At 55.1% G+C, this 20,993-nt stretch overlaps 1 protein-coding gene across 2 annotated transcripts in view; it reads left to right on the plus strand.

The window, feature by feature from the left end:
- Positions 1-271: 271 nt before the first annotated feature.
- Positions 272-20,993, plus strand: part of GDPD5 (glycerophosphodiester phosphodiesterase domain containing 5) — a 51,935-nt gene continuing 31,213 nt past the window's right edge. For both annotated transcript variants that reach the window (XM_032853040.1, XM_032853041.1), the window contains exons 1-2: positions 272-319; positions 11,009-11,185. In XM_032853040.1, the coding sequence (XP_032708931.1) occupies positions 11,069-11,185 (117 nt within the window). In that variant the 5' untranslated portion in view covers positions 272-319; positions 11,009-11,068. The remainder of the gene's footprint in view (positions 320-11,008; positions 11,186-20,993) is intronic.

The raw sequence follows: 20,993 nt of genomic DNA on the forward strand, positions 1-20,993 counted from the left end.
GGCTGGTTTGTGGGCAGCATGCGTGGATAGGATTGCTTGTGTGGGGTCCCCCCCACACAATCCCCCCGTCAGCTCGGCAGCTTCCCTGGGCAGTGACAAGGTGTGGCCCATCCCTGGGGCCCACACTCAGCACAGGGTGGGCACGCGTGGGGACTTGCAGAGGGTCAGGTAGGAGAGGAGAAGGCAGGATGGACTGATGAGTGATCTGACTGGGTTTGTCCCCTTGTCCCCTCAGCTGTTCCAGGGAAGTGACATCACCACCTCTGTGGACAGAACATCCTCAGGAGTCCTGGTCACAGCCACTGATACCTTCTTCCAGGTAAAGAAAAGCGAAGGGAAGTGTTGGTGGCGGTGGGGAAGGGGGAGATTAGAGACAAGCTACAGAGGGCAGCACGCTGGCTGCTAACGGGGACAGTGCCGTGCAGTTTACAAAAAAAACCAGAGTAATAATAATCAGAAGCTCTCAGTAGAGCTGTCTTGTAGACCATTCCTTCCTGTGTACCAGGGACTTGCCTAAGCCCCTGACACATATTAGCTCGTTTCATCCCCATGACAACCCATGAAGTGCTATTATTATCCCCACTTTATAGATAAGGAGGCTGAGGTCTGGTGGTATTATACCAATTAGTAGGTGGTAGAACTGGGTCTCAAACCCAGGCAGACTGGCTCTCAGTGCACATTCTCAGTCCCAGTGATTTCCTGCCTTTAGAGCCATATATTAAACTAAGTTTCCTTGACCCTCAATTTGGGAGTTTAAAGGGCTCCCATTTCTAGGAGGGATCGGTATTTTAAAAGATAATCCTAGAGAAAGTGATGCTTCAGCCAAAGGAATGAATAGCAAATGGTGGAACTGGAGGTCTTGAATCATGGAACTGGCATGAACCTTCAAGGCATGCTGGGCCAGCATATTCCTGCAGCTTTCTTCCTCAGCATTCAAGTAAGTCCAGTTTTCTTTGGTTACGGAAGGGAGACCTAGACATTTGAAAGGAGGCAAGAAAAGGTTAGGCCCCTGGTTCTCAGACATCCTGGAAGTAGAGGGGCCCCTGTCCTTCACAGGACACCACGATGAAGAGAGACAGAGTAACAGGAAGTCGGTATTCTGTGCTAAGGCTGAGGTCATCTTGTTCTAGACCCAGAGCAGATGTGTATAAACAGATCTCAGGGAGTTAAGCAAAAATTGTGGGAGAAAATACTTAATTGAGACTTTTTTTAGTAACCTTTTTTCTTGTCAGTTGGGAGAGGCTAATTATTCTTCAGGAGCAGAAGTGGAAAGGGCTCAGAAACGGCTACGCAGTTGCGTGGTTTAAGAGGCTCTGATCTCCTCTCCTGCTGCTGCACATTCAACCAGCTTTTCCGACTGACAGATAACCCTGCGGCCTCCTTGGTGCCAGGCCCAGTGCAGAGGCACAGGCCCCCTGCACAGTGACTCCCCTCATGGGGATGGGGACTGGGGTATCTTGTGTCCCCATCGCCCTGTGCAGGGTCACAGACACTGGGCTCCTCAGAAAAGCTTGGCTAAATGGTTCTGAAATCCTGCCTGGTAGGCAAGGCAGCTACTACAGAAGCAGATAATTACTGGGCACGGAGGCCTGCGATCATGTCTGGAGAGTTCTGCCAGATGACGGGAACACAGAGACAGGAGGCGGTGGGCTTCTGGGGGGTGAGGGTGGGGGTCCGACCGAGCTTTGCACAGGGTCCTTGTTAAGATGGATAGCACTTGAACTGCAGTGGTGGGGAGGGCTTTCCTGGCAGAGGGCCCACCTGAGCAAAAGGTGTGGAGGTGGGGAGACGGGATAATGTGGTGCGCTTGGAGCAGAGTGCTGTGAAGAGGGGGAAGGGGGAGGTGAGGCTATGCAGGTAGATATAAGGGGAAGGAAGCAAGAGAAAGATTCCTTAAGTGGTAGGCCTTGCTTCTCTTCCCAACCCCAAGGGCCTGCTTGGGAAACCCGTTTGTATGATAACTGCTGTTTTACATAAATAAATAAAATAAATCATTGCTCTCCATTACCTCCGGGGGTTAAAAACTGGGCAGGGACAGATTTGCTCAGTGCAAGTCTCTGCCATACTCAGCTTTCTCCTTTTCCTCCCATTTGGGTGCCCCCCTTCACGAGGACCCAGGGAGAGGCCTCGGAAAAAGTCAGCCTAGTCCCTGTGATTGAATCACTGTGCTCCTGGGAGGGACTGGGGTGTCAGCCGAGACGAGAGGTTGATGGAAGGCTCCCCCTCACCAAGCCCCCAGGCTGATTCTTGAGGCCCTGCCAGAAGCCCTGAGAATATTTGCTCACTCTGCCTGCTCCGGGGAGAACCTGTCAGTGCCAGTGGGTAGCAGCAGTAGGGGTCCTGGCAGCTTCAGGGGGGAAGAAGTCAGCCCTCTAGGGAGGGAGGGGCCTATCACAGGATGTATGCAAGCCCACACAGGCCGCTGTGCTGGGGAACCACCCCTAGGAGCTGTACAGGGGATTTCTGCATGAGAAGGGTGGCTGGATGGAATGTTCCAGATCTTTCTCTGCTGACATTTGAAATGGTCTGAAATCCAAAGATAGTCTGAAAATCCAAGGATAGTTCTTAGATCCCTGTTGGACTGCACCAGGATTTCGTGATTGTATGAATCTTGAGTGAGTCAATTCTAAGACCCTGGTTTTGAGAGCTTGGAGCTAGAGATTTTAAGTTCTGAGATGCTAAGCTCCACATTCAGGGCAAGGCCAGGTCATTCCTGTGATCTACTCAGCCCACACACATAGTCCTGACTTGGGAAACTGGTCCCGCCTATGTCAAGAGAAGCCAGGTTCCCCAGGTAGGGTCCCTTCCTGGCTCCTGTCCAGACTGCAGCCACAAACATGCCCGAGACCCCTGGGTCTGTCCCTGTAAGGCCTTCACTGAAGCTCGGCACACCTATCCAAGCCTCCACCAGCCTCTCCTCCCCGTCCATCCATAAATCGTGGATCTGCTGCTTCCCTGCGGAGCTGGCCAGATGCTCTGTGAGCGGGTGTGTGGAGGCCCGCGTGCCCTGGAAAGCACCGGGCGCGGGCTGTAGCTGTAGCTGCCATTTGGGCAGCATGCTTGTCTCCTCGAGAGGAAGGTTTGTGTCTCATTCTCTGTGAATCATTCTTGGCTCCCAGCAGGGCCTGTCACAGAGCAGAGGCTTCTTAAACATAGACTGAGGGAGCTCAAGAGCTTTAGGTAGGGGATAAATCGTCCCTGAGGCCACAGTTCCAAGGAAGCCATCCCATCCCGAGGGAGAAGCAGAGAGCCCTTTCTGCAGGAGGATGGCCAGGAGGGGCAGAAGAACTGGGGAGCCCATTGCTGGGGTCTGGAGCCAGCCCGGAATATCAGTCTGGCTTGGCATGCTTGGAGGGGAAGGGAAATCAGAGGTCTCCTGGCACGGAAGTGTTGGATAAACAGGCAGCCCTGGCACCACTGTGGAAAGAGACGAATAATGACCCTAATTACGGCCTGATTGATTCTTTGAGCCTCCTGCAGAGCCCAAGCTTTTGCCACTGAGCCAGAGCCAGGGATTTGTCTGAGTGGGTTTGGGTTTGGTATCTTGATGGGTGACCTGGAGGTGCCCTGCTACCCCTGGGCTCCCAGAGGGCGAGGAGTCTCCTGTTGGCAACAGCCCCCCCTCCCCCATATGGTGCCCACATGGGGCTTCACTTGCTGGCTGGAGCCTGGGGCCGCCCTCAGCCCTGCTCATGCCTCTCAGCCACCAGGCTTTCCTTGTGCTGTCCCCCTACCTAGAGCCCCCGTGTCCCCCCCACTTTGCCACAGATCCTTTCTTATTCCTGAATTCCGCATAAGTCTGCCCTGTTCTAGAAGTCACCGTACAATGATTAGCACTGGGATCCGAGGAGGCACAGGAGTTAGTGAGACCCAGAAGAGACCCTGACGTGGGCAGGGAAGGTTTCCTGGAAGAGGGGATTTTGAGCTGAGCTCAGTAGGAGTTTTCCAGGCCTTGAAGATGGGCGGAGGGGCCCAGAGCAAAGGCCGTAGACAGGCACATCTGCGCTGGGCACAGGTGATGGATGTGGGGCAGTGAGGAAGGACCACAGGGAGGCCGTGTTCCCTGAGCACTATGGGGACATGTCCTCATAGCCCTGTGCCTTTTATGCCTGGGGTTTTACTCTAGGAGAATGTTGGGGTAATCACTGTGAGTTACCAAGCCTGTGACTACCTATACCATGGTCCTCGTCAAAGATGTTGGAGGCATGTTGGCGGGGGCAGCCCTGGCCTGGGGCTCTAACCATGTCACAGGCCTTCCTGCAGCTGTCATCATTGTTTTGACTGTTCTAGTCAGCAGCCCGCTCAGGGCTCCCAGCATTACTCTTGGGAAGGGAGGGGCCTCTTCTCAGACTGGGCAAGGACCATGAGGTTTGTCTTTCCCTCCTTCCTGTCCTGCCCTGTCTCCGGTTTTCTCCGGAGGCTGAAGAGAAAACAAGCGGTTAAAAGGCTATCATCTGGTGTCCTGTATCCCGAGACGAGAAAGCCGAGGCCAGAGGCTTGTGGGGTCACCCAGCTTGCTGGTCACTCAAGGCTGGGTTGGGGTTGAGGACAGTGAGGGCAGCTGTGGCTGCACTCGTGTGCCCGGCCTCCCTCCCCGAGGCCCTGGCAGCTGCTGGAGAAGCTCAGGTCTCCTCCTCCTCATCAGGGGTTTCCCTTTTCCTCCCCTGGGTTCTCGGCCCCATTCCCTGTCCCTGCTCCCCTGGTGCCAACCAAAATATTGGGCTTGGCCCTTTGATGTGCAGTTTGCTGGGCGTCGTGGCCGGCGCAGACATGGAAGGCAGCAGGAATGTGGGCAGACCTTCCCCTTGGGGCTGGGGCCACGGAAAGACTTGACAGTCCCGGGTTCACATCTTCCCTCCTCCCCAGTTAGCAGTTTGGCCTTGGGTGAATTGCTTAGTCTCTCCCTCCTACCTATCTCTCTATTCATCAATCGACTGATATAAGTATCAAACTGAATGCACAGGTACTTAATTAATAGCCTTTGGGAAACATGTTTAGGTTTACGGAAGAATCGATCACAAAGTAAAGAACTGCTCTATACTCTCCCCTCCCCTCCGCAGATGCCCTCTTTATTGACCTCCTATGCTGGGGCGGTACGTTCGTTCCAACTGCTGAGACAATGCTGACACAGCGGCATTGACCGAAGTCCTAGTTTCCACCAGGGTTCACTCGTGCTGTGGGACATTCTATGGGGTTTGACAAATGTCTGATGACATGCACCCATTATTACGGCATCGTATGGAATCGTGTCATTGCCCTAAAAATCTTGAGCACTTCTCCCGCCCTCAACCCCTGGCAACCTCTGCTCTCTTTACTGCTCCCACGGCTTTGTTTTTTCCCGCGTGTCGCAGAGTTAGAATCGTGCAGTTGTGTAGTCTTTTCTCAGACTGGCCTCTGTCACGGAACAACACACTGTTAAGATCTCTTCCTGTGTGTTTGTGGCTCAATTGTGCATTTCTGTCACTGAGACCGAACTGTTGCCTGGGGAGGACCGGTTTGTTCATCCATTCACCTAGGGCCCATGTTGCCAGTGCATAAAAGAAGGCCACGGAGCTCAACTTGGGAAGATTGTCATCAGGAGATGACACAGGTATAATCCATGTCACTTTCTGTGACTGGCTTCTTTCCGTCGGCCCTGTGTTTTCAAGATGTGTTCCTGTTGTAGCATATATCCAGGTTTTGTTCCTTTTTATTGCAGCCTTGGGTCCTTTTTTAAAAGAATTTAAAAAACTTTTTTTTAAGATTTTATTTATTTATTTGACAGACAGAGATCACAAGTAGGCAGAGAGGCAGGCAGAGAGAGAGGCGGAAGCAGGCTCCCACGGAGCAGAGAGCCCGATGCGGGGCTCCATCCCAGGACCGTGAGATCATGACCCAAGCCGAAGGCAGAGGCTCAAACCACTGAGCCACCCAGGTGCCCCATTTTAAAAAAATTTTAAAGATTTATTTAGAGGGATGCCTGGGTGGCTCAGTTGGTTAAGCGGCTACCTTCAGCTCGGGACATCATCCCAGGGTCCTGGAACAGAGCCCTACATCGGGCTCTCTGCTCAGCAGAGCCTGCTTCTCCTTCTGCCTGCTGCTCCCACTGCTTGTGCCGTCTCTCTGTCAAATAAATAAATTAAATCTTAAAAAAAAAAAAGATGTATTTAGAGAGAGTGCAGGGAGAGGGGCAGAGTGATACAGAGAGAGAATCTCAAGCCGACTCCATGCCAAGCGTGGTGATCGCTGCAGAGCTCAATCTCACAACCCTGAGATCATGACCTGAGCTGACATCAATAATCGGACGCTTAACTAACTGAGCCACCCAGGTGCCCCTGCTCGGGTCCTTTTTGGTGTCATTCCATCTAGTCCCCCATTTCTCAGGCTAGTAAAGTAAGGCTCAGAGAGAGCTAGTGAGCCATCCACGGTTGCACAGCAAGTCAGTTGAAGACCAAGGTAGAACCTGGGCACCAACAGCTGGCCTGAAATTCTTTCTACTCTCAGGACAGAGAACAGGCTTGGGGGCTGCAGGCAGCATGGTCCTGGACAGTGAGGGTGGCGGTCATGTGAGGGAAGTACAGGGACGAGGGTCAGGTCTGTGCCCGAGATGTCAAGATGGAAGAGGAATCTGGAGGTGTCAGTATCATGCTCCTGCTCCATTAGCAGGGGCTCACTGCATCCCAGGCCCAACCCCTTGTAGGCCCTTCCATGCATAAAATAGGAGGCTGTAAAAGTTCAGGGCAGGGGCTGCGAATTTGGACAGAAAATGGAACTTTGGACCGAGGGGTGCCCTTGAACATCAGGCTCAAAGGTGAGGGCTTTCTCTTATCCCAGAGCCAGGAGGAGGTCCCAGCTAGGGATTTCTTAGGAACTTGGCTGGTATTAGCAGCCCTGGAGGTGGCTTGGAGAAATCGATCAATCCTAAGTAATGTCATTAGCCCTGGCAGGAAGGGGAGGTATCGGGGGGAGGCTGGGGAGAGTCTGGGCTCTGGGAGCATGTCTGACTGCTCAGTGACTGAACAGTTCTGTTAGCAGAACTTCCAGGCCCCCACAGGAATCCAGTCCGGAAGGTCCCCAGTGCCCCCTACCTCTTGTGGCTGGTCACTGGGGACATGGGCATAACTCAGGCCATTCCATGGGGAAGGCAAGCCTGTCAGCCATGTTTGCCCAGGGTGCCTGAGGAAGACTGAGGGATACTCGGGACTATGGGAAAGCTGGGAAGGCCTCTAACTAAAGCTGGAGCTCAGGGGAGGCTCCCTGGAGAAGGTTAACATCTGAGCTGAGACTCAAAGTGTGGGGAGGTGTTCATTAGCGGAAGGAACAGCGAGTTCTGGAAGGTGAAGCTAGGAGAGTCAGAGGCCAGATCCTGGCCATTTGCCTGTGAAAGAGCTCACTCTGGCCACAGGGCAGGCCTTAGACTGGTGGGGTGTGACCCCCATAGGAGCCAGAGGATTTCCTATCGAGGGGAGAGATGAGACCCGGGCCGGACCAGGGCTCATGAGAAGAGGGTAGGTATGAGGGTTGTTAGAAAAAGGTAGAGGTGGTAAGGAGGTCAGTGTGGCCTGTGCTGGGTCTGTAGGGCCTGGGGGACACCCCTAGAGGCAGCTAGGAGCCACTGGCTGTCCCAGTCAGGAGGGAACGATTGAGTGGACTTGGCCACACCTGGTAACTGAAGCCCCGGGAGTGGACGAAAAGGTCCCAGGAGAGCATGCAGAGGAGAGAGAAGAGACTTGCCTCCCCAGAATTCCCCTGCAGTGATGAACAGTGTGAAAACTCACGGGGCAGGGGCGCGGGGAGGGGAGGCGAGGCGATTCTCAGAGCCACGATCAGCTGAGCCCTGAGCTGAGGCCTAGTGTCTGCTTCCCTAACATGTAGTGGAATTTCCATTCCTGTGCCTTGTAAGGCTCAGTGTGTAGGGGCGGGGCAGGGGAGGGCCGAGGACATGTGGGAATCAGTTCTGGGCTCTGGGAGTCCAGGGAGAGGCGGGTGAGAACAGGAGAGCCTGGGTGTGGGCTCCTGTTCACGGAATGCCCACCTGCTGTACCTTGGTCCCTGCAGCCATTTGCCCTCCTGGCACTCTCCCCCTGTAATCTGGTCTCCTGTAGGAGTCCTGGCAAAGGCCATTAACCATTTTACAGATTGAGAAATCAAGGATCAGGGAAGAATCCCAGAGGCCCCAGCCACGGAGCAAAGGTGAGACAGATGTGATTGATCTAACCAGTAGAGGCCTCATCTTGGGGTAAGATTTGGCCTTCTACCCCCTCTGCAAGGCTGCAAATGCGGGAGTACATTTGTGAGCACACACTCCTTCCGGAGCTGAGAGCACCCCCATGGCCCCTCCCCTGTCCCCAACCCCATGGGACCTAAGTCCCCAGACTGCAGCCATACACCATCCATACTGCCCTTAAACGCCGGGCTGGGCTTGGCTCCCAGAGCCCCCAGCCTGCTGCACTGTGGTCCACAGGCCTCCCCGGGGAGCCACGGGCCCAGAGGCTATATCACACAATTCCCAGCAATTAGGAGGCTCCGAGTCAGTCAGTCGATATTCCCAGCAAAGCCCTAATGCATTCCCCACCCACTTTGCCAAACTGAGGCTGTAATCCCAGTGCTGAGGTGAGCATTTGGTGGGGGGTGGGGTGAGGGGATGAGGGTATGAGGGTAGGTAGAGGCCCTGAGTGAGGCCAAGGTGGAAGTAGTGGGTGGGCCTGAGGCCCAGCCTGCCCCTCTGGTGAGGCCCCTGGGGCACTTAGAGACAGGCCTCAGCCCCTGGCTGCCTCCTGGAAGCGTATCCTGATCCTGCAGGCACAATGCTAAATGCTGACAATCTGCCTTTCCTCTCTCCAGAATACCAGCTCATGAGCCGCTCTGGCTAGCCCGGAGGCTGCCAGGGTCAGCAGACTGCCCCCGTCAAGGGCTGGGCAGTAAGTTCTAGGCTTTGTGGGCCCTTCAGTCTCTGTCACAACCACTACCCTCTAGAGTTTCTGTTGCAGCAGCCATAGATGATATGTAAACGAACGATGTGGCGCAGCCAATAAAACTTTATTTATGGACACTGAAACTTGACTCTCCCATAATTTTCATGTGTCAAAGATATTCTTGTTTTGATTCTTTTTTTTTTTTTTTTGCCCCTGAACTATAGAAATAGAGAAAAGTCATTCTTAGATTGTAGGCTATACAAAAACAGTCGGCCTCTCAGATCTGGTGCCTGAGTTACACTTTGCCAACCCCCGGGTTAGAGCAAAGCCCCTGGAGCCAGACTGACAGGCTCTGCTGTGTGACCTTTGGCAAATGACTAAACCTCTCTGTGCTTCAGATTTCCCATCTGGAGAATGGCGGTGATAATGACGATATGTGGGGAATGTAAAGTGGTGCGCTGCTTTGCTGTTTTTATGAAAACGACTCTTGGCCATTCTTCAGAAGGTTAAACATGCAGTTGCCGTATGACCCAGCACTTCCGTTCCAAAGCGTGTGTGCGCAAGAGAGGAAAGCACACTCACACGGTAACTTGTTCATTAGCGGTGTTATTCCTGACAACTTGAAAGTGGTAACAGCCTAGAGGTCTCACAGCTGATGAATGGGTAAAATGGTCTGTCCATTCAACTGAGTGTCCTTTAGCCCCTGAGGAGGAAGGCAGCACTGACTCCTGCTACGACAGGGTGAGCCTCGAGAACCATTAAATGAACGAAGCCAGACACAAAGGGCTGCTACTGTATGACTGCAATGACAGGAGGAGTCCAGAAATGGCAAATCCATAGATGCAGAAAGTACATTAGTGGTCTGGGGGAAGAGGAGAGGGGCGACGGAGAGGGGGAGGAGTGGTGAATGCTAATGGGTCTGGCTGTTTTGCTGGGATGAGGAAGATGCTTTGGAATCGGTGGTGATGGTTGTATAACTTTGTGACTACACAAAAAACGGAATATGCTAAATACTGAATTGTACTCTTTAAAAGGGTGAATTTTTTGGCTTCTGAATTTGATCTTGATAAAAAGCTAATTCCTCCCAAGGTTGCTAGAAGAGTTAGTGCAAGTGAGAGGCTTTGTCTGTCCCTCACTGGCCCTGTGGGGCCCTGAGGGCATCAGTGTGCCTGTTGTGTTCACATTGTTCACATTGTCCCCAAGACCAAGGACAGGACCCCATACATACCATGTGGCTCCAGTCTCTGGAGTCCGACAGACCCGGGGTTGAGTCCTGGCTCCTTGGGAAAATCACTGGGCTTCTCTGAGCCCCAGGCCCTTCATCAGGGTGTGTGAGGCACCAGAGCCAGAGGCCATGTGGCCGAGGCTAGCCCCAAGTGGCAGAGCCCCCAGCAGGCATCTCCAGGGTGCCAAGCAGGGCCGGGCCAATTGCTGCTGGTGGCAGTGACTCAACCCACAAGACAACTCTCCTTGTTCCCGCAACCACGACAGGATTCCCTGAACCCAAAGCCGTGAGCACTGTGGACGAGAGCAGATTCTCAGACCGGCCCCAGCCCAGTACTGGCCTGCTTGCTGGGCACCGTCCCTTTCTCTCCCTGAGCCGCAGTTTGTCCAGTTATCCATCGGCTCCGGGACCCAACACCTACCACGGGAGGCATACCGGGGTCACCCTATGCCTGGCCTATTTTCAACCAAGTACATCGGAGGCCGTGACTGAGAAAATAAAGCTGAGGACAGCTGAGGGCCTTGGGAAGGGGTCGAGGTTTTATAGGAGGGGGCCTGGGAAAGCGTGGTTGAGGAAAGAACATTTGAGCAAAGACCTAAGGAGAGGAGGGGAAGGATGGCGCCCTGTGGAGCTCGAAGGGAAAGGCATTCTGGGCGCAGGAAGCAGCGACAGGTGTGGGGCAGGTGGGGCTGGGGGTATCTGGGTCTGGGGTGAGGGGCGGGAGACCAGCCCAGGGGCGCTGCCATTGTGCGGGCCTCGAGCTGTATAGGTCTCACGGCAGGGCCCTGGGCGGGGACTGGCACCTAACTGCATGGCAGCGAGTTGGGCTGTGTCTGGGGCCAAGACCCTGTGCCTCCCCTTCCTCACAGGCCTGTGCTTCCTCCCACAGGAGCCGCCAGGGGCCTCCATGGGCGCCTGAGGCCTGGGCGCCGGGGCGGCAGGCGAGAGTATGGTGAGACACCAGCCGCTCCAGTACTATGAGCCCCAGCTGTGCCTCTCCTGCCTCACGGGCATCTACGGCTGCCGCTGGAAGCGCTACCAGCGGTCCCATGATGACACCACGCCGGTGAGCCGCCCTGGGATGGGGCAGGGGACCTGGGGCACTGCAGTGCCTGAGGGAAGGCTCTCAGCTCCATCACTCTGCCATGGGGCTCCAGACAGGTCAATGCCCCCCGGGTTTCAATTTTTCCTTCTTTAAAACAGGCCCATGGTCATTTCAGAATCTACCTGACTAGGCAGGCAGGGAAGTAGGCCATCCTGTCCCAGATGGAGCCAGTGAACTCTCCCCTGACACCTGGGACCTGGGATGCTCCTGAGGTCTGGGCAGAAAGGGGCACACCTAGGAGGGACACTCTAAGAGGAAGGGCTCTCACCCCCACCTGCCCCTGCCAAGGTGAGCAGAAGTCTTCAGCTTCCTGGCAGCTAGGCAGGTGGGCAGGCGGGTGGCTGGAGGGGAGGGTGAGGAGGTAGGCTGGGCCATCCTGGAACCTGGGAGCTGGCAGGGCCATGGGCTGGCACCAGGGCATCGTCACCTGAGCCGCAGGCCTGTCCGAGCTGGCAGCCGGCACCCCAGTCCAGACCCTCAGCTGAGCTGACGCTTCTGTCCCTGGGGCACTGTTAGCCGCCGGATCTAGTTTCTTCCCTGAAGGAACCCAACTCCTTCAAGAGGGAAGGGAGGGAGATAAATGGTATTTATCTAAAAGATTTGCTGCCTGGAAAACAGCTCTCCTCCTCTCTCCTGCTTGTCTAAACAAAGAACCCAGGGTCCAAATTGAGCCAGCCTTGAAACAGGCTGGAGTGGCCAACGGTGTGGGTGACCCAGCTGAGGTCAGAGGCCAAGTATCACCGGCGGGGAGTGGGGGGGCTCTCTGGATTGGGGGAGCATGGGGAAGCTTGTCTACCTTCCTGCCCTCCTTCTCTGCCCATGCTGGGGACCAACAGAGCCCTGGCCTGAGTCAGGAGCCTGGGTTCACAGTCCCCAAGAGGTAAGAAACAAGTGCTACCTGGTGAGCACACGGTCTGACATTACCACGTCCCCACTCCCAGCCCAGAGAAGAGGACATGCCAAACAGAGGCAAGGGTCTGCTCCAGGCCACTGGGCAGTTCCCAGGGACAGGGGCCAGCAGCAGGTCCTCCCCGAGTTGGGAAAGGCAGGAGTTCAGTGGGCGACTGGCCCCAGGTGTCTGTGCCGGGTACAGTGCTGAGCTCTGACACAGCCCCTCTCGCTTCTCCCACCAAGCCCTGGAGCTAGATGTCATCGCCACCGTTGTGCACAGGGAAGCAGAAGCCAGGGATGCCAGTGAGGGGGCAGAGCTGTGATCTGGACCTGGGGCAGTGACGCTTAGGGAGGAGGACGGCTGAGCTCCCCAGCAGTGAGCAACTTGGCCATCGTCCTCATCAGAGTAGCTGCTGGAGGAAGGCAGAGCCCCCAGGACATCTCACAGCCCTCTGTGGGCCCAGGGCAGGCCTATCCCAGGCTTCAGAGTCAGGAAGTGATAGGGCCTTGCTGCGGCCAGCACGGGGCCCAGGGTGGAGGAAGTGGTTGGCTGAGGCCGGTTTTGAGCTGACTGGAAGCCCAAGCGGGGCTGTGTCTGCAAATGCCAGCATCTGGGGTGCCAGGGATGGAGCAAGGGTGGGAGGGGCTACGGGAGGCCCCAGGCCAGCTTGGCTGCGAGGGGGTTTTGTGGCAGCTCTGGGTGTTAGGGCCTCTACAGACTGGGGTGAGCTCCCCTCAGGCGACCCACCGAAGCTCCCAGCTGAGATGAGCCTCCTCCTCCTTCCCTGTCACCCACCTCATTCCGCTTCCCCGCCCACTTCCTGGGTTCAGCTTCAGCCTGCTCATCCTTTTTTCTCTCTCTCTCTCTCCCCCCATCCTCTTTCTTCCCAGTCCCTCCTTAGATGCCCGGGTGGAGACCATGATGGGCGCTGGGCTCTCTGGCCCGACACAGAGAGGGGAATAGTGACCCGGTGTTTCAGAGTCAGGGCTGGGGCTGAGCAGGTGTTCCGTAAGCTTTGCTGAACCGACAGGCCCGGGAGTAAGCTCTGGGGGCACAGGCTGGGTGTGAAGGGGCATTGCCAAGGCAGTGGTGGAAAGGCCCCCAAAAGGGGCAGGGGCTCCACCTTTGCTTATGCCTCTTCTCATCCCCACCTTCCCTTGGTGAAGACCTTGGGGACCCCTCTCCTCCCCCTGCCCAGGCACTGCCTCCCCTCAAGTCCTCTTGAGGGAGCCTCCCTAGCACCTCCCAACTCAGACAAGCCCTGAATCAATTTCTTCTGTGAAGCCAGACCTCTCTGATCCCCATCTGTGAAATGGGGCGACAGACTGGTGGTGAGTCACAGGAGCCTTTCATCATGGCCCTGCTCAGGCTGGGAAATAAAGCCCAAGAGTAACGGTTAACATTTATTGAGTACCTATTGTATGCAGGGGGCAAGAGCTTACATGAGTTGCCCTGTTAGGTCTGCTGTGGGGTGGGTTTTACTGTGATGCTGATGGAGAATTTGAGGCTTCAAGCCAAGTCACACTTGGAGTCCAGGATAGATTTATGAGAGGAACCACAGGAAGATGAAGGCTGGAGGGGAGGACATGCAGGTTTTGCGTATGTGATTAAGTGAGAACTTGCCAGAAGGGGAAGAAAGGAGGGGCAGGAGGAGGATTTGGGAAGTTGCCAGAGGGAGGAAGAGCATGGGACCAGGAGCCCTACAAGTGGGGCAAGAGGGGACGTGGCTTGAATGCCAGACTGGGAGCCCTCCAAGGTTCTGGGATGAACAGGGGCCCCGCCCTACTGGAATGGATCCTGGGGGCTGCCTCCTTCCTGTCCCCCCAGCCTGATGCAGTCCCACCTCCCCCGAGCCTTTGCTCTCACTGTCCCCCAGGCCCAGGACACACACTGGACATGTAAGGGAATGGGAAACTGAGGACCCAACGGGAGAGGTGAAATGCCCTCTTCTGCCCCCAGCCCCTAGGGAGCGGAGGAGCCGGCAGCAGGAGGCTGGCTCACTCGACAGCTAGGAAGGGGAAGTGAAGCTTTTTATAACTGGAGATAATTAATTGGTTGTTGTCTGTGACTCATTACTCTAATACTGCCAATTAAGGACCTGGTAGGACAGAAGACAGTTCTCAGGCTGTCCCCCAGGGCTCCGTGAAGACTGCATGTCTGGGGGAGACAGCACAGTGTCCAAACCAGCTTCTCATGTAGCGAGGGGCATTCAGGTCAATCACCTGGGGAAGCTTCCCAGCTCAAGATGAGGAAGGAGACGGACATCAGCTGTCATCTCTCTTGTATTTCTGTGTGCATTTGCCTTTCAAAGGCTGTTTTAAGCTCGTTTGGCCCCTCTGTCTGCCAGAGAGGGCTCCAGGAAGAATAAGTGATCTGTTCAAGCCACAGGGTTGGAGGCCAGGCATGCGCAGCCCTCTGCTTGCCTCCCCAGGCCTGTGCCCCCACACCTTGGGCTCCATACCAGCAATCTTGTCTGGGACGCACCAATTCCAATTCCTATTTCCTCAACAAGAACCAACACAGCCAGGCCACCCAGAGTGCTCACTGCTGAGGCCCAAGAAAACCCCAGACAGGAGAGCTGGCCTGAGCTGCTGTCTGAGAGTTAGTCCTGTCTAGCCGGATGGGGAAGTGTTCGAGGCACGGGGTGCTGTGGGTGCCAGAGCTTCTTGTGCTTGGGAACTGAGAGCAATCTGGCCTCTGTGTGGCTCTGTGTGAGGAGGGAGGTCGTTGCTAAGCGCTAGGCGGTGGCAGCCTGAGGCTGTGCTAGGGAGCCTGCTTCCCATCCCGGGCAGAGGGAGCACAGCCAGATTCAGGCTGGGTGAGGACCAGTCTGGTTCTGTTGTGGAGAGTGCGTGGAGACGCTGGAGGGGAGGTGGGGGAGCAGGGAGCCAGATAGCAGGGCTGAGGCCTCACCTGGGGGAGGCATATGTAGGCTCCTGCAAAGGGAGGGACTCTAGAGACGCTTGGAAGGTGTAATCAAAAAGCTATCTGTGGAAGAGATTGAGGGAGTCCTGTATGATGCCTCCCATCACCTGATTTCTAGTCTAGCCGGGTGAGGCTATTCCAGAGACCAGAGATGGAAATGGGAAAGCATGCTGTTTCCTGGGGGCGGGTGGGGGGTGGAGAGAGGGAGAGTGGTCCCCACAGAGTCCAGGAAGAGCGCAGTGGGGGTGGGACACAACAAAGTCTCCCCACCCCCAGTAGCCTAGCTCCTATGACCAGAGCCCATGCAGCCACACAGGAAGACCCCTGCTGGGGGAAGTCCATCATTTCCCCCCCCATACCCAACCCCTCCCAGGATGGCCTCTCCTCTTCATAGCACTGGGCCTGTACTCAGGCTGCCCTGTCGCTTGCAATGCCCCTTCTCTCTTTACCTTGCGAGGCTCGTGGCAAATGCTTACTCCTCTAAGAGTTATTCCCTTAAACATAAAAAGAACCAGGCCCGCTTCCCTGGGCTCCCGTAGCACCTCCGGCCTGGGCTGCCCCCATGGAATGTGACTTTCTGTGTGTCCTAAGGGACTCAGTGTTGTGGGAGCAGGGCCCAGGTCTTGGGGCAGGGCCAGCAGGATGACAGAGCTGGGGAATGGAAGAGTAGTGAGGAAGCCAGTTAGGGACCAAGCCTGCCATCCTGCTGACTACACCCAGGACAAGGCCTCCTATGAGCTCTTGGGGATTGGGTGGTCTGGGAGGGGGCGAGCATACACTTGTAGACAGGTGCATACTGCCTTCTGGCACTCCTGGCTGTTGTTGGCAGATGAGGGTGTGGGTTTCGCCACGGGACCTCCCAGGCCACCCTGGGAGCAGAGACTGGACCCTGCCGGCAGTGTGCAAGAGACCCAGGGGTGGAGACTTCCCCAGCTGGGTCCCCACCTCACTGTCCTAGCCCCACCAGGTGGGCTTCCAGGGGAGAGTGTGTCCCACTCGGGAATCAAGGGCTCCCTGGATAAAGCCGCCTTTGCCATAGGCTCCACGGTGTCACTGCAGTTGGCTGAAAGTGCTTGGGCATCCCTGGCCAGGGACCTGTGGCCTAACTCCACCCTGCCTCCATCAGCGACTTAGTGTGGGACTCTAGGCAAGGTCAGACCCTCTCTGGGCCTCAGCTTGCTTATGGGTTAGATGGAGGTGCAGAGTCATATGCCCCAAGGGGGTACCAGTGCACCTCACATCTTGTACAAGGGAGACCGCTGTCCCAACCTTGGTGAAAACGTGTTCACCCTATAAACTTCCCTGTTCCCTTTTCTGGTGCTTTGGCGAAAAGGGGCCCAGCAGGTCAGAGGGGTACCTTCTGATCCCTAAATCCCTAAAATGGGGATTTAAAAAAATAAAATAGGGGCACCTGGGTGGCTCAGTGGGTTAAAGCCTCTGCCTTCAGCTCAGGTCATGATCCCAGGGTCCTGACCTAATCCCAGGTCCTCCATGATCCCAGCCTGCATTGGGCTCTCTGCTTAGCAGGGAGCCTGCTTCCTCCTTTCTCTGACTGCATCTCTGCCTACTTGTGATCTCTGTCTATCAAATAAATAAATAAAATCTTTAAAAAATAATAATAATAAAATAATAAAACAAATAGAGTGGGGTAAGATCTTGTGTTATCTTCCTTATTGCAGCAATAAAGCCACACCCGCCTTGGCCTTCAGGAACCCCAACACTCCACCCAGCTCCTTCCCGGCCAGTGCCCAGGGTGCCCGGCAGTGTGGCGGCATGGCCCGTGCGCACTCCAGGGGAAGTGGCTAACATTCTGTGACCATCTTGAGTGTCTGCTTAGGGAGCCCAAGCAGGGCGGGAGATGATAGGGGGCGCTGGCACCCAGCACTCTGCAACCCTGGCAGGGCCCTCTAAGAGCCTGGGGTAACCCCTCCTAAGGCCCCCCAGCGCTCCCACTCCCATCTCCCCGTGGGCTGGTGTAGCCCACAGGATGTGTGCGAGGAGGCGGGATGCTGCAGGCTGGGCCTGGTTCCATTGTCCCGCCTAATGAGCTGCTCTCAGCGGTCCCCAGCAGTAGCAAGGGCAGTCAGAGGCCTAATTGCCTGGCTCTCGGTAGCCCAGAAAAATCAATCCGGCCCCTTAGGCTGTCAGGAGCTGCCTGTGGGTGGGGACTCTAATCCCTTTCCCTGCTTTGGCCCTAATGCTATAAACCTCCCCAGGCCACCCGCTCCCCCCAGATCTCCTGGGTCAGGGCCAGAGTAATCCTGCCAGGGCCTTCCACACCCTTCCCAGCTGACATCTCCCAGGCTTTTCTGGTACATCAGTCCCCCTATTTGGCACGTGGCATGGGTGAAACAGGCCAATGACTGGAAGAGCTGGCATGCCCGAGACCTAGCCTGCAAGAGGGCAGACTCCATGGGTAGGCACCCCTCAACCTCTCTCCTGGCTCTGCAGGGCCATGTGGTGCCGAGGACCTTAAATCAGAGTGGGGACCCCAGGGGCGGCACAGGGTGCAGAGCTCAGCCAGGCAGCACCAGGCAGCGCCCACCCACGGGGAACGGGCTGCTCTGGGACAGACTAGAAAGCCTACAAGCAGCGTGCACACATCATGAGCACAGAAATAATGCCAGACTTCACAGACCGTGCAGGGACAGCTGAGGCATCCATTTGGTGGAAGTAAAATTAGATCCCTGCCTCTTACCTCACACCCAAATACATTCCAGATGGATTAAATTGTATTTTTTTTTCTATTTTTAAACTCCTCTTTTCTATTTAGGAAGTAGACATTGGTTGAAAAATTCAAACGACTTGGAAAGATGTAAAGTAGAAGGAATTCTAATCTTAACACTTGAGAGAAATGGCTTTCCAGCCTCTCTCTGTGCACGCATACGTCCACGTGGAGCCGTAGACAGAGACGGACAGAGAGCTGGGCAGATTACAGATTTGAATGTAAACAACGAAGCCAAGAAATTACCAGTATAAAATACAAGTCAGATATATAGACTTAAGCTACCTTTCTTTCTTTCTTTCTTTCTTTCTTTCTTTCTTTCTTTTTTAAGATTTTATTTATTTATTTGACACAGAGAGAGAGGTCACAAGTAGGCAGAACAGCAGGCAGAGATAGAGGGGGAAGCAGGCTCCCCGCTGAGCAGAGAGCCTGGTGGGGGGCTCAATCCCAGGACCCTGAGATCATGACCTGAGCCGAAGGCAGAGGCTTTAACCCACTGAGCCACCCAGGCACCCCAGAGCTACCTTTCTTAAACACAATACCAAAGACAAAACCTATAAAGGAAAAGGGGTAGATTTGACTACATAAAAATTTAAAAAAAAAATTTTTTTTATTTTATTTATTTGAGAGAGCATATGTTATGAGAGAGCACAAGTTGGGGAGGAGGGGCAGAGGGACAAGCAGACTCCACTGAGCGTGGAGCCCCATGCAGGGATCAATCCCTGGACCCTGAGATCATGACCTGAGCTGAAGTTAGACACTTAACTGACTGAGCCACCCAGGCACCCCCAAAATTTAAATTTTTATGCAAAAGTCATAATAAAGTCAGGGCGCCTGGATGACTCAGTCGTTAAATGTGTGCCTTCGATTCAGGTCATGATCCCAGGGTCCTGGATCAAGCCCCACATTAGGCTCCCTGCTCAGTGAGAAGCTTGCTTCTCCCTCTCCCACTCTCCTTGCTTGTGTTCCCTCTCTTGCTGTCTCTCTGTGTCAAATAAATAAATAAAATCTTTAAAAAAAAACATAATAAAGTAAAATGATCAAATAAGAGAAAATATACAGTATAGATGCAAGCAAATACTCTGACATAGAGAAAGCTTTTATACGCCCATAGGAAAGGAAGCCAGTTCCCCCAAGTAAAAGCTGCTGAGCTCTGCACCATCATACTTCTACTCCCTCCCTCTGCCCCAATCCAGGCCCCCTGACCTGTCATCTTAGCAAGCCCTTTCCTTCCAACTTTATTGCAGGCATCTCCTCCAGGAAGCCCTCCAGACTGTCCCCCCTCCTGTAATTGGCTGTGCTCTCCTGAGCAGTCCTATTCGCCACAGTGGTTCCTAGGACTGGAGCTGCCTGCTGTCTGCTCTGTCATCTGTGGGGGTCCAACGGGATTCCAGACCTCATTCACCTCCCACTGTGCAGGACTCAGCACGTGTGTCTAGGGTGACTAGAAGAGAGTGGTGGCAAGGACACAGAGGGGGAGATGCTGGGATTTGGTTTGGTATGGAGTGTGAGGTAGGGGTCTAATTTTTTTACCCAAACGGATGTCCAAATGTCCCAACACCATCTGTTGAATGCGCCATCCTTTCCGTACTGATTTACCATGTCTTGATCTTGTGTCCTTGCTTCCAGGCTATTCCCCTTCTTCAGGTCTCAGTTTCTCCATTTCCGAATGGGGTCTGTAGAGGATGAGGCGAGATGGTCTCTGAACTCTTTTCTAACTGAAATTCCAGGGTTCCTGGCCTGGCACTGCCTATGACTCACTTGGTGAACTTGGGCCAGGCCTTGCCCCTCTGAGCCAACTTCCTCCTTGGTCAGACAAGGATAATTACCTGTCCTACTTACCATTGCTCTGGGATAGTTGGAGATGCTGAAGGCACTCAGACCTGGGTGTGAATTCTGGCTTCACTCTTAGGGTTGCCCTTTGTGGCCTTGCGCAACTCACTTCCCCTCTCCAAGCCCTGCTTTCCTCCAGCTCTAGCGCCTGCTTTGCAGAGCTGAGAGAAGAGAGGATGAAAGGAGATGGAGCAGGCAGGGGGGGTCTCAGGAGCACCCTGCCCCCACCTTGTGAAGAGCTCACGCAGGGCTCTGTCCTCCCGCAGCTGGCACTGTGGGGCTGGGAGTGGGCACAGGGCATCCGTGCACCCGACCGACCCTGGCACCCACCCTGGGCTGGGGGCAGGTGAGCTACTGGCTGTCCTCAGCAGCCGGAAAAAATCTGGTGTAGAGCAGGGGGCGGTGGAGGTGGGGGAGGGGGTCTTGATCACTGTCTTCATGTAATTAAAGGGCTGTCAGATGTGACATGATAATTAAAGGAACGACCATGGATTTGGCAACTTACTGCTTACATCTGTAATCACATGCGGGCCTGGCAGCCCTCCCATGACGTGGAGGTGATGCCATCCCTGTGAACAGAGGAGGAAGCTGAGGCTTGGTCCTAAGCTCATGGCACATAGCCCTGAGGCTTGTGGGGAGGAGGGCTGAGAAGTATAGTCCAGTGGCTCTTGCTTGCATTCCCCCCACCCCCTGGTCATCTGACCCCAATATTTCTTGCCCCTTGGCTGGACTTGTCCTGTATGTTATCAGAGAGCCAGCTTTAGGGAGGCCGCGGAGGGGGCAGAGGTCAGTGGCACCTCAGGGAGGGACAGAGGGACTGCAGGTCCTTGCGGGTCTGTGCCGCCTTGCCAACCTGCTGTCCTCATTTTACGGTGCAGGCAGCTGGTGCTCAAGAGAATAAACACTTGTCTTCTCCTGGTGGCCAGTCTGGGGTCCGAAACCAGTGTTGCTGGGCTCCCAGAGGCAGCATGTCCCTATCCGGCTGCTGTCTCTGAAGGAAGGACGTTCAGTTCAGAGGGAGAGCGCCCATCGTTGGAGCTGCAGGAAGAGACACAGGGCGAGCACCTCTCCTGGAGGCTCAGAGGCAGTCTCTGCCCGGGGAAAGGGGGGGTGGTGGTTACATCTGGGGAACAAGAGGCCAGCACCCAGTGCTGGCTCTGCCGTCCTGTGACACTGAAGTCTGTGGGCAAGCCAAGGCTGGCTTCTGGACCCTGGGTGGTGGGGAGTGGGGGTTGGTTGAGGGGGTGCATCCTGGCTCGCGGCTGCAGCGTGGGGCCAGCAGGGGCCTGAGGTGAGCAGCAAGCTGCAGGGCCTGGGCCCACACTTCCTGTGCAGGGGATGTGGCTGCAGCCTGGGCTTTGTGGCTGCGTGAGACCCTGCTGCTTACAAGCTCT

This window comes from Lontra canadensis, unplaced genomic scaffold (genome assembly GCF_010015895.1).
Source record: "Lontra canadensis isolate GAN:19392208 unplaced genomic scaffold, GSC_riverotter_1.0 scaffold7, whole genome shotgun sequence".
NCBI lineage: Eukaryota > Metazoa > Chordata > Mammalia > Carnivora > Mustelidae > Lontra > Lontra canadensis.